Source organism: Chiloscyllium plagiosum, unplaced genomic scaffold, assembly GCF_037043375.1.
Source record: "Chiloscyllium plagiosum isolate Xiang-an unplaced genomic scaffold, Cpla_swu_hap1 HiC_scaffold_43, whole genome shotgun sequence".
NCBI classification, from domain to species: Eukaryota; Metazoa; Chordata; class Chondrichthyes; order Orectolobiformes; family Hemiscylliidae; genus Chiloscyllium; species Chiloscyllium plagiosum.
The window spans coordinates 17,505,908-17,520,861 of record NW_028270181.1 but is presented as its reverse complement, the minus strand read 5'-3'; the positions used below and the strand labels follow the sequence as shown (position 1 = coordinate 17,520,861).

At 39.9% G+C, this 14,954-nt stretch overlaps 2 protein-coding genes across 6 annotated transcripts in view; one reads left to right on the top strand and one right to left on the bottom strand.

The window, feature by feature from the left end:
- Positions 1 to 13,742, bottom strand: part of LOC122541727 (vinculin) — a 120,556-nt gene extending 106,814 nt beyond the window's left edge. For both annotated transcript variants that reach the window (XM_087982277.1, XM_087982276.1), the window contains exon 1: positions 13,417 to 13,742. In XM_087982277.1, coding sequence (XP_087838403.1) covers positions 13,417 to 13,584 — 168 coding nt within the window. In that variant the 5' untranslated portion in view covers positions 13,585 to 13,742. The remainder of the gene's footprint in view (positions 1 to 13,416) is intronic.
- Positions 13,743 to 13,945: 203 nt separating this feature from the next.
- Positions 13,946 to 14,954, top strand: part of chuk (component of inhibitor of nuclear factor kappa B kinase complex) — a 172,974-nt gene continuing 171,965 nt past the window's right edge. Inside the window, exon 1 of one of the 4 annotated variants that reach the window (XM_087982463.1) lies at positions 13,946 to 14,218. In XM_087982463.1, coding sequence (XP_087838589.1) covers positions 14,189 to 14,218 — 30 coding nt within the window. In that variant the 5' untranslated portion in view covers positions 13,946 to 14,188. The other 3 variants (XM_087982462.1, XM_087982465.1, XM_087982464.1) reach the window with 3 other exon arrangements.

Here is a 14,954-nt window from a genome sequence, read left to right as displayed (position 1 = left end):
AGATTCTGGATTATTGGTGCCGGAAAGGCACAGCAGTTCAGGCAGCATCCAAGGAGCAGTAAAATTGACGTTTCGGGCAAATTGACGTTTCATCAGGAATACAGGCAGAGTGCCTGAAGGGTGGAGAGATAAATGAGGAGGGTGGGGAGAAAGTAGCATAGAGTACAATAGGTGAGTGGGGGAGGGGATGAAGGTGATAGGTCAGGGAGGAGGGTAGAGTGGATAGGTGGAAAAGAAGATAGGTAGGTAGGACTGGGTGAGGTGAGGGAAAGGGAAATAAGGAAACTGTTGAAGTCCATATTGATGCCCTGGGGTTGAAGTGTTCCGAGGTGGAAGATGAGGCATTCTTCCTCCAGGTGTCTGGTGGTGATGGAGCGATGGCGAAGGAGGCCCAGGACCTCCATGTCCTCGGCAGAGTGGGAGGGGGAGTTGAAATGTTGGGCCACAGGACAGTGTAGTTGATTGGTGTGGGTGTCCCAGAGATGTTCCCTAAAGCACTCTGCTAGGAGGCATCCAGTGTCCCCTACAGGTATAGGCCTAGCTTTATCTATCAACTTTCAAGGAACCACAAGCTAAATATCACTCAAGCCTGCACCATCTTGGTCTTGTTTTCCATTCATAAATGCATTTTCCTGCTTGTTGTGTCTTCTTAGCTGCTTCTCTACTTCTGGACTCCCCCACCCCAGGGAAAAGACTGTCTATTTATCCTGTCCATGCCCCTGATGGGTCACCTGTCAGCCTCCGACACTGCAGGGCTCACCACTAGAGGGCATAGGTTTAGGTGAGAGGGCAAAGATTTAAGGTTCGAAGGGGCAACTTTTTCACACGGAGGGTGGTGTACATATGGAATGAGCTGCCAGAGGAAGTGGTAGAGGCTAGTACAATTACAACATTAAAAAGCATCTGGATGGGTATACGAATAGGAAGGCTTCAGAGGGACATGGCCAAGTGCTGGCAAATAGGACTAGATTTGGTTAGGATATCTGGTTGGCATGGACAAGTTGGACCAAAGGGTCTGTTTCCTTGCTGTACATCTGACACAATAACTATACACTTGCATCCCCTTGGTCCCTTTGTTCAGCAACACTCCCCAGGACCTTATCATAAAGTGTACAAATTCAGCCCTGACTTGCTTCTTCAATTAATTTATCATCTTAATTAAACTCCATGTGCCACTTTTTGGTCCATCTGATCAGGGTCCTGTTGTAGCCTGAGTTAACCTTCTTTGCTGTCCACTGCACCTCCTATTTTCATGTATTCTGCAAACTTACTCCTATATTCACATTAAAATCCATTTATATCAATGAGAAAAAGCAGTGCACACAGTACCAATCCTTCCAGCACACTGCTGGACAAAGGCCTCCAATCCAAAAGAACAACTCTCTATCACTACTCTGTCTCGTACCTTGAAGCTAATTTTGTATCCAGTTGGCTCTCTCCCCATGGATTCCATGTGATTTAACCTTGCTAAAATCCGTCTATCATGCAGCATCTTGTCCGATGTCTTGCTGAAGGCCATATCGCCAACCTCTACTTCTCTGCCTTGAATCTTCTGAGATTTTTGTGTTTTGATTTCACTGATGTGACAGAGACAGGCAGAGCCTAATTTGTCTCTCTTTGCCTGTTCTCTACCAGAGATGCAAATTCATTCCAAAGCTTTCCTCGATTGTGTAAAACCACATAAATAATGTCTAGAATTTGTCATGTCACCAGTTCTTTAGCTAAGTAAACCCACTTGCCAGTTTATGATACTTAGCTTGTAAATAATAAAAATTTCCAACTCTGGTATTGAAGTCACCAAGGAGGATCACCTTGTCACACTCTAACTCATGGTCAGAACTTGGAGGCTGGCACAAAATTTCTCTTTAGACTTGTCTATAGAGTCCAATATTAGGGTGCACACACAAAGGACTAAAAGTGAACTCATTCTGGGCAAGAGAGTGAGCTGAAGGGTTGAGGTGCTTCTTTGCCTCACTGAAGGAACCTCCGAGATGTTCAGCTAGTTTGTTTTTAATGCAAAAGCCAACTGCTTTGAGGGGACATGGTTCTTCCAATTTACTCTTCCAAAAGAAAATCTAATCACCATCTTGTTCATGGAGTTGGTCTTCCCATCCCTTCTGGGTCTTACTTCGGCTAGTAATGTTGGAGTCCCCAGTCATTAGCAGCATGCTATTCTGTTCTGTCACTGTTGGGTCTTCTATGAGTGGTTCTCAAGTTCCAGGTTCCGAACTTTGTTTTGAAGGGTGGAAGATACCAGTGTATGCATTCTTTCAACATGGGATGACCGTCGTACACCAGCCACCATTTGTCTGAATAAGGCCTTGGTCCAGTGGCATGGATGCCAATATGATTCTCTATTGAGACTCCATTGTGAGCAAAGGACATAATATGTATCCCATACACGCAGTGCCCTCAACATTATCCAAACTCTTCATTTCTTGAATCTTTTCAAGTGCTCTATCTTGAGTTATACTATAGCAGCTTTTCCTCACTGCTCCATGCTAACAAGCTAAGCACAGACAATTATTTACCAAATAACATTTATTTGAAGGCTATACATATCAAATGCTGCACTGTCCAGACTTCCTCGAAACATTTGAAGTGATTCACATGCAGGGGGGGGGGGGGGGGGATGAATAATTGGGATTAATAATACCATTTCAAAACCAACCATATCAACCCTCTAATAGCTGGGTGCGGCACAACTGCTTACGCAAGTATGATGGCTTTAAAAGATTGGCATGCAGTGGTAACAATCAATATATTGTGGTTGAGAACTCCCTTTTATCAACCAAATGCCAAAAAGGAATTGCCAAGAGTTTAAGTTTCTGAATACTTCGAGCAAAATTTGTCATGAATTTAGAATCAAGACTAATCGTTAGTTGCAATTTCTATTAAATGCTGAAAGGGTTTCTTTTGAATCACTGCATTTCATAGTAAAAAAGGCAGCCAGGAGTAAATCAGAGTGTATCCAGTTAGAACCGTCCAACTTATCAAATTTTATAATGGACCAATGAAGGAGGCAGCACCCTGTTAAGTCACATTTTACATAATTTGTTATGACACAGAGACAGTCAAATCAAATCAGTCTCCTTACCTTTGTATTCTCAACATAATAAACACTCAAAGACACTGAAAATTGACGCCAATGGTTCCTAACCAGTCTTTTTGACGAACCAGCCGTTGCCTTTGTGAATAATTGATACTAGATACCAGGTTTACAACTTAAACAAAAGACTTAATTTACTAAAATACTGCAACTTTAACAGATTAAAGTTAAACAATAAAGTCATCTAATTAATGTCTAGGGTTTAAATCTCCATTCTCACACAAGACAGACAAACACAGATTGGCCAGATTGATCAACATCCTCAGAAAAATCAATGCCCCCTTTTCCAATTTACGATTACGAATATTCAATTAAAATTATTTTCTATTCTCTCAACTTTCAGTAGTTTTAACGTCGTTGTGCTTTTACATCAAGAGCCAAACTCCTCTCAGAAATTCTCAATTGCAAAACAGTTCCAAAATCTACAGCCCCTCTGTTTACCATGTTCTCTCCCAGACTTGCTGAAGCCAGTTCCCAGTGACCTTGTTAATGGCCAAACATCTGCTATCTGGTTAAACTTGCAGCCACTCTGGAGTTGAAGAGTCTATAGAGTTTGACTTTCATGCCTGGCCTCAAAAACAAATAAGATTGTGTGTTTGTTTTTGAAAAAAAAAGCAGATTTTCACAATCCAAAGGTCGCCTTTCAGCTCTCAGCTCACAGTTAAAAGCTTCAAACCAAAAATTGATAAAAATGGAGATGAAAAATCAAGTACTAACAGATTTAAATTCTGTAATCTGCTTAGTTGAGAAAAGAGTTTGAAAACTTAGAAACCAGAGTGTCATCAATAAAGGAACAATGTTTACTGAATCCTAACTGGACAATGGAGATCAGATTGGCAATGTGAACACATTACCCGGATGTATTCATAAATTGCACTTGAAAATGAGCCTATAACTTCTCATAAATAGATTTCCCTAACTGCTCTCTACTCAGGAAGCAATTAGCAGCAATCTGTTTTTCCAAAGGAATTATCTTGACAGCTTAGCAAAAAAAAATGTAACAGAAGAGCTAAAATCTACCTAGTCGCTTTAACTTCATGCTGATGTGTTGTGCCATTAGCAGCATTTTCATCTTAGCTAAGTTTGAGATTGAATAAAAAGAGGCTGAATAGGCTGGGGCTGTTTTCCCTACAGGAGAGGCTGAGGGGTGACCTTATAGAGCTTTATGAAATCACAAGGACATGGATAGGATAAATACACAAAGGTCTTTTCCCTGGGGAGAGGGAATTCAGAACTAGAGGTCAGAGGTTTGGGTGAGACGGGATTGATTGAAAAGAGACCGAAGGGGTAATTTATTCACATAAAGGGGGATGTGTGAATGGAATGAGCTGCCGGATGAAATGGTGGAGACTCAAGATAGCTCAAGACTTTCTAGTAAATTACAACATTTAAAAGAATGGGGACATGAATAGGAAGGGTTGAGAGAGATATGGGCCAAGTGCTAACAGAAGGGACGAGATTAAGTTAGGATATCTGGTCAGCATGGACAATTTGGACTGAAGGGTCTGTTTCCATGCTGCACATCTTTATGACTCTAAAAGTAATCAAATAACCAACTTGCAGTTTTCAAACAATAATTTTACATGGAAAAGTGTAAATATCATCGCAAACTTGACCATAGATCAAGAGTAACCTTATGAAGACTTGGAAGGAAAAGAATAATGAACTAATGACGAGTTCATACTCCCAATTTGTGCATGGTCTTAATCACTATGTATCTTTTAACTTAAGTACACATTTTCCACAATTCAAAGTACAAGAATGTAAAGTGATGTTTTAGCAACATACAAACATTCCCAAACCAAATACTCACTTCCAGGCTTTCACAAGGCACAGGAAATTTGTATGTGTACCCATGTCATGAATTTTTGTATAGTTGACAGCCAACCATTTGCTCACATCCCTTTCCATGCTCTGTCCACATACTGTCTCTCTCTCAAAGTCTGGTAATTACAACTACAGTAATTAGCCAAGCCTTTTCACAAGAATGAACAAAACCTGAGGTCTACAAGATCTATCAACAAGTTTTAGATGACTGAAGGAGGAGTAATTTTATACATTTGCCCAAAGAGTTCTATGAATATATGCCACATTAAGCTATTTTCAGCATCACTATACATTATTTGCACAATATTAAATTCAATGTGCAAATAAGTAATATTCATATTCATTCCACTAAATTCGAGGTTTCAATACTATTTCCAAGCCAGAAGAATGGCGATACCAAGGGTCTGAGTGGCCTTTCACCATGAAGACGAGAGTTGAAATATAATCAATAACAAGAGTCCTACATGTCCAGGCTAGAAAGTCTTGAGCTATCTTGATTTTGGTGGTCTCACTCAAATTCTTGTGACAAGGAGTCCATTATCACAGGGTTAACAAATCATAGACAACAAAAAGTTGATGTACCCTTTGTTATGCTCAAATGTTGATCCACAGTGTCATATGGAAATTGGCAGTGTTTAGTTCTGCATCGAGTAACACAAAATCAAAAGTTGTTTCATGGTGCTGCTAAGTGGCCCAAATGGGAAAAAAATTATTTACATCTCTGGCCTTGCACAAAATAAACATGGCTGTTTGGTTAAATCACAAACTAAAAGTCCCGAATATCAATGGGATTGTATTCAAATAACAGTTGAAACCGGTGAGTGGTGAAAATAGCCCCTTTATTCAGTAATAACAACACAAGTTCAAGGAGACAATAGAATCCTGAAATACAGTTTATACAAGAGCCCCTTTACACACAGTTATTACATTCATTAAAATTTCATTACTATGGTATTACATTTTTATCTCTAGTACACAAAGGTTTGAAGGGCTCCTGTCCTGGGAGACAGGAGCTCAATTAATGTGTTAAATGCTGGCTTCTACTTCTGATGGGATTTAGAGCACCTATCCGGTCTACTTACATAATTAGGAGGTGTTCATTCTTTTGTCTTTTAAGTTTGCAATTGTTAGTCAAAGTACTAGGCCTATATGATCTAACTAAGTTATGATGTGGAGGGGTCGGTGTTGGACACAGGTGGACAAAGTTAAAAATCACCTGAAGAAGCAGTGCTCTGAAAGCTATTACTTCCAAATAAACCTGTTGGCTGGTGTTGAGATTTTTAACCAACTAAGTTAGAAAGTGTCCCCCGCCCCGGGTCCCAACACACACCTCTCATGTCTGGCCCCCAATGATCTAGTGATGAGGTCTTATAGACAATACAAGTTATACAGCAGTGAACAATAGGCTGTACATTATCAGCACTGACAAGAAATGAAAACACACAAAGATTGGTAATTAAAATGATTTCTCAAAGTAGTGTTCGTGCAAAATCTTTAATGCTAAATGACCATATAACCCGGACCAGTAATCCATGCTGATTGAATAAATCGGCCTTTATTGCACAGGATTCCAGGACATTTAAACTGGCATTTGAGAGACAATTTTTTCTTTCAAAGCAATGCTAAAAAAAAACCTTTGTTGCAGCCTGGCTTAAAATTTAATCAAAGCCTGGCATTGAAATATCATAGGAACAGAAGGAGGCCCATTTTGTCCATGGACCCTGCGCCATCATTCAAGATTCTTTTTGACTTTTAATTTCATTATCTGCTGGATTTGAACCCACATTCTCAAAGTTGGTATGGGGTTGTAGATTGCGAGGCAATTATATTACAGGTCATTTGTCTGCAACGCATGTTTCATTAACACAAATTCACTGCAACACAATTTACAAATTGAGGACACTGTCTCTAAACCGCAAACTTTTAGGATGGGTTGGCTGTAACATGATTACATTGCCAACATTTTAAGTGCTGTTTCGAAAACACGATTTTTCTAGAACGTGGGGGTACACAAGAATGCAACCATCGCATTATAGAAGAATTACCACTTCACCACCACCTCCCCCGTACCACCATTTAATACAATCATGACTGATTCAACACTTCAATGAATTTACCCAACCCATCCCTATTAACTGAATCACTCACCAGGGCAACAACTGTCCGCCAGTCCACTTGTATCCCAATCATCACTCTCATCTAAGACAGGATAAATGCCAGTTTTCCCCTTAATTTACTATTCTTTCAAATTGTCCTGATGAACACAAGATGAAAAGCTTTGACAATAGTTTCTCAGCAAAATTCAATTTCTGTACTACTAAATGATTTAAAATTTTATACAAGGTATGTACACTTTAGTTGGTCAAGAAAGTGCCATGAACCATGAACTAGGAAGTGGCTGTAATAAATTTGTTGGCAACCAATCTGTTTTTTGCTGCAAAATAGTGTGGCCATGTTAAAAGGTCTAATTATTTAAAGACAATAAATTTTAAATTTACTATGCATCCTAATTTAAGAAATGTAATTTTTATTTCAACATTTTCTATGCAAAAACCAGAATCCAGTCTTGGGAATGATATTCTGTTGTATTCAACTACAATCACAAACTTAATAGTAATCATGTGAGTTGAACAATCATTTTAGAGATCAAGAACATTCAATTTAAATGGATAGCACTCCAAGAGAATTCACAATAGACCTGCCTCTTCCCAGTACTCACTTCTACAAACTGCTTTCTGCAACATAAACAAGACATTTGACCTCATTACCTAAACATTTGCTTTTTACATCAAAATTCCAATATTATAATAAGCTTCAAATTATTAATGCTCCAAAACAATTTCTGATGTTAAAATTTTTTATGCTAACTTTTACAGTAATGTTTTTCCCCTAAGATCAAATGAAATACCAAACCCATACCCAAAAATACATTAGTTAACACCAAGTTTCTTGTCATTTCCCCACCCACCCCAAAATGAATGACATAATGTTAGAATTACAGGAACAATAAAGGTGACCAAAGAATTTACCAACACAGAACATCAAAATTTCTTCAGGGTATCTATTTATTAGAAAAAAAAAAGTAATTTGGAGTGTCAGAGAGCAGCACCAGCACATAACACTCCTCACGAAGCAAAAAACATGCAACCATCAATTTTTCCATTCAAATTAACATGAGGAAAATCAGGAGTTGCAAACTTGCTTTCCAAAATAGCACCCAATCAGGAAACTGATCTTGTTACTTTGGATATTTGACAAAATCTGACCACTATAAAATGTAGGCATCATTTCAGTAAACATCAATTCAGTAAACCATTATGAAATGCAGGCTTCAATTAAGCAACTGCTTAGGAAGAATCAGGCATCATGGACTTTGACAGAATATCAAGCTTAACATACGGCCATTTCTTTTGAGCATTGTACAAATAGATTGAGGAATTCCCAAATAAGTAGCTCATTTGGACCTTTAGACAATTCAACAACTTCCATGCAAACAAAACTAAAACAGAACAACACAGAAGACACCAGGAGGAAATAGGAGTGTGGGTGTGAGGCAAAGAACAAGAGACACGTCAGTTGCATTAAGCAAGTAGAGGAAATACTGTCCTGCAACCAAGTACATGTATGAGCTAAGAGATACAGAAACCAACTTTAAGAATGTATATAGGGTATAAGCAGGCAGAGAGAGAGAGAGAAGCTCTGAATTTTGTGAAAAAGAGGCTCAGCAGAGCATGACTCAGATCAGATAAGAACTTACAGTTAACAATAGGATGCTGGAGGCAAGGGTAATGGTTAACAAGGTGGAAAAGCAGTCATAATGTCGAGCCATTTAACAATATTAGGTAGCATTCAATATGTGAGGTCAGTTTAACAAGGTGAAAAGTATTCATTATGTGAAGTCAGTTATTCATTGTGTAACAGCAAATGGCTTAATCTTTACGACTGACGCTCACTGATTGTAGCGGTCACCCAATTAATATGTATGTTGCCTGATCTGGATGCTCCTCCCTGTAAAATGACTATATAATTCATTGACAAACTGCTGTTCCAGATAAAACAGTGAACTCAGGTATCTGTGCACATGGACAATTGTTCTCTCTCCCTCCAGGGCCCAGAATAAAGATGGAGGAGGTAAAACTGTACTGCATCTGAGCACTTTGCTATGACTGACAGGAGGGGGGAGAACCGGGACAACAATTGTAAACTTGGTAGTGTACAAAACATACCAAAACAGCAAGAGGATAAATTCATTGGAAAGGTGAGCAAAGGAAGGAATGTAGAACAAGCTTTCATTATGATAGTATCTCAGAATATTCAAAAGCATTTCACAATTAGCATTCAGGGGAAACAGTGGCAGAGTGACAATGTCACTGGACGCGTAATCCAGAACCCCAGGTTAAGGTACTGGGGACAATTAAAATCTGCAGTGAATAAAACAGTGAACTCTCATGGCAACCATATGACCATTGTCAATTGTCTGTTTGCTGCGTCTACATAGGTTTCTTCCAGATGCTCTGTTTCCTCCCACAGTCCAAAGATGTGCAGGTCAGGTGAATTGGCAATGCTAAATTGCCCATAGTGTTAGGTGCGTTAGTCATGGGTAAGTGTAGGGTAAGGGAATGGGTCTGGGTGGGTTACTCTTCGGATGGTCAGTGTGGACATGTTGGGCCGAAGGGCCTGTTTCCATACTATATGTAATCTAATCTAATGCCTTTCTAAATTGTATGCTATCTATAATGTCATCTAACTTTTTGTGAGCTGCAAATTGGGATATATGACTTCCTAAGCTACGATCCAAGTTGTTAATAAATATGAATAACTGAGGCCCTAACATGGATTCTTATGGGAGTTGAAACTTTATTGCTGGAACAGCACAGCAGGTCAGGCAGCATCCAGGGAACAGGAGATTCGACGTTTCGGGCACAGGCCCTTCTTCAGGAACGCCACTGTTGATATCCTGCAAGTTTGAGTATGTTCCCGTTATTAATTTGTAACGAGTGTTGAATTTTAGATTTTCAAGGTTCACGTTTCCAGATGTGTTCTTAATTTAGTGTCACTCATGCACCAGTTTTCCCCAGTTTGGTATCAGTGAATAGCTTGCTCTGTCTTTTCATTGGCGGAAAGAAAGGCAAGCATATTTTCCACATTCTAATCTACTTCTATAACAAAACCAAGCTCTTCTGGAGTACTGTATCCAGTTCTGGACTCCTGTTATGAGAAGATTATTATTAGGCAGAAGAGATTTACCAGGATGTTGTGAGGAATAGAGGATTTGAGTCATAAGGAGAGGCTGGATAGGCTGGGATGTTTTTCACTGCAGTGTAGGTGGTTGAGATGTTAGGTTATTTTCCAGGAGGTTTCATTCATGAGATGCAATTCGCACACACCAACTTCTGCAAATAGTTAAAGTTTATTAAAACCTGTACAAGCAAGGTGACCCCCTTTAACACGCTTCACAGGTGTGCAAAGTTGAGTCAAAAGAGGTCCCAAACAAAGGAAACACATCCCTATGTACAGGTCAGTTGGTAATGCATACAGGTAGTCTGGCCACTACCTCTCCACCCCCACACCCCCAACCAAGTTACCCCAGGTACATTGGTAAGGGGAGGTCATCCTCAGACATCATGTAAACGTAAAAGCTCTAATCCTGGGAAATCATTATGCAAATGATTTCCTGACTCAGTGACTGCCCAATTCAACGTAGGTGTGATATGCCCTAGCTCCGGGGCAAACGAGTTCTGGCTCCGCTATTTCCCCAGGCAATATAGGTCCGATACACTTCAGTATCGGGTGAACGATCATGCAAACGAATTTGATTGTCTGGGGGATGGCTATGAAAGCATTTCTGAATGGAAGGGACTAAATAAAGAGTTTAATTAGATAATAGCAGGATGGTAATAGGAAATGGCTGACAAATGAAGTGGGAGTCATCCACATTCCTGCATGAACGTCACCCCCATCCACTTCCAGAACGTTCAGCTTCTGAAGAAGTGTAACCCTTTAACATTGCATTCATGTCCAGAGAGATAGAACAATTTAATCTTTTAACATTAGAGAGGTTACCTTAGAGGTTTATAAAATCATGAGGGGTATAGATAAGGTGAATGGCAAGTGTCTTTTCCCGATGGTGGAAGATTTCAAAACTGGGGCATATTTTTAAGGTGACAGGACAAAGATTTGAAAAAAAATGGAAGCAACATTATTTTTAAACACAGCGTGGTTGATGTGTGGAATGTGGATACGGGTACATTCGCAACATTTAAAAGACATTTAAATATGTACATGAATAAAAAAATATCCGAAGGGATATGTGCTAAGCACAGGCAGGTAGGGCGAGTTCAGTTTGGGATTATGGTCAGATTCTAACAGTAAGACTGGAATCTAATATATCTCAAGATAGCATGTGTGACAGAATTTAGTCTTTACACAGAATAAATAGTGTTATAAAGGAGCTCAAATTTAAGTCGTTCTCCACTTTGCCTTCTCCTTGACCTTCATCTTGAATCCAAACCCTTCAATGTGGGCTTAAAATACGTGACAAATACTAAACCACAAAAGGGAGTCCAAACTAGAGGGCACAGGTTTAAGCTGAGAAGGGAAAGATACAGATGGAACCTAAGGTAACATTTTCATGCATAGGGTGGTGTGTATATGGAATGAACTGCTAGAGGTGAAGGAGGCTGGTACAATTACAACATTTGAAAGACATCTGCATGAGTATATGAATACGAATGGTTCAGAGGGACATAAGCCAAATGCTAGCAAGTGGGACTACATTAATTTAGGATATCTGTTTGGCATTGGTGAGTTGGACTGAAGGGTCCCTTTCCACGCTGTACAACTCTGACTCGATGGATTGGTTGAACTTAAGAATCTGCTTCCATGCTCCATGACTCAGTGGCAATGTTTTCAAGGAATTTAAGAGAAAGACCTTGAGACTATAAATGTTAATTGATTTACTCAGAACAAACTAATGTGTGGAAAAGTTCTATTGAACGTCTCAATTTTAGCACTTTCCTATCAATAACGAGGACTCCAAAACAGGGGACATGTTTTCAATTGCTGAGAACCCAAGCTCGGGAATTTCATCCCTACATCTCAGCCTCTCTTTCCTCTTTTCGGACCTCCTTAAAATCTGTCTATTGGGTTGTCTATGCTCATGTCATCTAACATGCTTATTGTAACACCTATTTGCTTTATAATGTTCCAGTGCAGGGCCTTGGAAGGTTTTACTATACTTATCTAGCACCTTTCATGTAGGTTGTTGCTGTTCCATTGAATAAGTCTTTTACTATCCTCTGAACTGTCTCTTCTGCCGGCTTTGTCTTTGATTTTGTTTCAGAATGCTCCTTTGTAGTACTTTTAATCATCTTTGATAAAGAAAGATACCTTCAAATATTAGTAAAACAGAACTAATTAAGAATGGTACAGGAAAGCAAATCTTTTTTCTTCCACACTTGCTCATTTTTGGCTAAAAATGGCTATATTCCAATGAAAATGCAGTTTGCACATTAGTCAATTCATCAGAGACACGTGAAGAAGATGGTGTCTTATCAAAACATCCTGTTTGTCAATGCCCAAAAGTTATACTTTTGAACTGAAAAGTGTCAGCCTAGTTGAAGACACATAATAAAGTACTACTCCATTTCCTATTCACAAAAGATATCAAACACATTACAATTCTCCAAGCAATGTCACAATTTGTGGCGTAAAATTCCATACAAGACCAGTTCAGTTACGTGTGACAATGTCATCTTCCTGTCGTCACAAAAATCAGCCTGCCCCAAACCTCAAACCAACTTAGTTTTCACACGTGGTAAAAAGGGAAGCTTTAACTGTGTATATTTTGAAAACTTAAGTTGAGATTTTCCTAAATCAGTTCCAAACTGAAAAAACTGGCAATAGTCAGTACAAGAAATTTGTTCCCACGGGGTAAACTCAACTGATGGGAAGGAGGAAAGCAAAGCCTTTCGAAACTCTCATTGGGTTTGGTTTAAACAATTAAACATGAAACTATTAAACATGCATAAGAGGTCGCCCGACAGAAAAAAGTTGCAACACCCAACCTCAGCTAGGTGGCAGACCCATTGAAACTATCTTGAAGTATAACGATGCCATTCAAAAAGCACACACCCAACTGAAGAGTTTTTGTAGCTCAAACTTGGAGGAAGAATATCAACGATGGGCAACAAAATTAATCTCAAGTTGTTTACGTGCAATGCATATTTGATAACGTGGGCTTATTTGGGCAACAAATAAACCTACTGCAACCGAAAAAAACTGTCACGCTGACTCGACTAACTACATCATGCAAGAACTCCATTAACCCTGTAAATTAAACATTTCTCTCCCTCTCTCCAACTTGGATTGAAAAAAAAGTCATTTTGTTAATCTTACGACTTTCTAATTAGGGAAAAGTCATATCTACTGTATATTAATCGCCCCTAGGGGTTTAACAAAGCACATTAAAAAGTACCTACCCTGACCAGATTGCTGACAGCTGCCTGTACTGCAGCAACGGGACCGGTAAGGTCAGGTATTGCTTTCCCATCGACTTCACCCTCTTCATGCATAATCACTAGATGAGAAATTTGTTGAGCCACTGGCTCCAGGATACTTTCTATCGTTTTCGTGTGAAACACAGGCATTGTTGCAACTCGACTGACAATTGGCTTTCAAATTCAAGGTAAAACAGATGAAAGAAAGGAATATGATCGTGCAAAAAAAGGAACGATTATCAAATAAAACTCCACTTTCCGTCCCACAGTGCACAAACACTCGCAAATAGCCCTTTCTCCTCGAAAGTCTCCAGAGTAAACGCCTTTCCTTCCCCGCCCCTTTCTCCCTTCACCATCCACACACGCCGCCCCGCCCTTTGTGAATCGACATGGCATCACCACTCGATCGCCGCAGTCGAGTTTCGCACCCACTGATTGGTCGCTCGAGCCATCAATCAGGTGCTTTTCCTCCCGCCCCTTCCCACTTCCGACTTTCTGTTCGGTTGAAGACTGTTGTTCTCCACCGTCAACTCCCGCCCCATCCCTGATGCCCTGTGTGGGTGACGTCAGTCATTCTATTCCCTTAAATGGGAATTTTGTCCGGCAAAATGGAATGTTCAGCGCTGCTTGAATTGGCGAGCGTTCCAAACCGTTGAGTGCGTGTTTAACCCTCCCCCCAGACCCAATACCCCGCGAGCAGATTCAGTGGTCCGGAAAGATCATCCACGATGGTGGGCGCTGTAATCGTTTCGGTATGATGCACATCGTTTTTTCCTCAAACAAGGTGACTCCACGAAGTTGTTCGAGGATGAGGTCTTAATAGTAGAATTGGAGCTTTTAAGCGACTGAATGGCGTGACCGGAACAGCTGTACAAATTGTCCACGATTTGCAGATGTTTTTTGCGCAAAATGTTTTTCAGCACGGTGTGCTCTTTCAGTAAGTGCGACGTTGAGTTGCAAGTATCTTGACACTGTTGGTTGAAAAATGTTGGTTGAGCTTCATAATGCGCCGAGGACAGTTCAAATGCTTTAAATAAGCGCACAAGGATTGATTAGTGCCGCCCCTATATTCTGATGTACAACTTCCCTAAAGTGTTCTTTCATACTGGATTAGATTTATTCTCTCTATAATTGGACTATCCTGTTTAATTTACTAGAAGGCTGACGTTCGCCTATCGTAAAGAATTTCACTTCAGCTGGGTGTGCTGTTTCTGTTTTGTCATTTGGAGTTCACTCAATTGATGTTTGTAAAGTTTGATGTTGAACGTTTATTTTTTCCACAACTCAGTTTAGTTGTGTAGTTGACCGGCTAAAAGCGAAGTCGTAATATTTTTGCCAGTTGTGTTTGAATTATAAGACCATAAGTTATGGGAGCAGCAGGCCATTCAGTCTATAGAGTCACTCTGCCACTCAGTTGAGATCATGGTTATTCTGGTATTCTTCAAATCCACGTTCCTGCTTTTCCCAATAATGCTTACTGATTAAAATGCTGTTATTCTCAGCTGACCCCAGCCTCAACA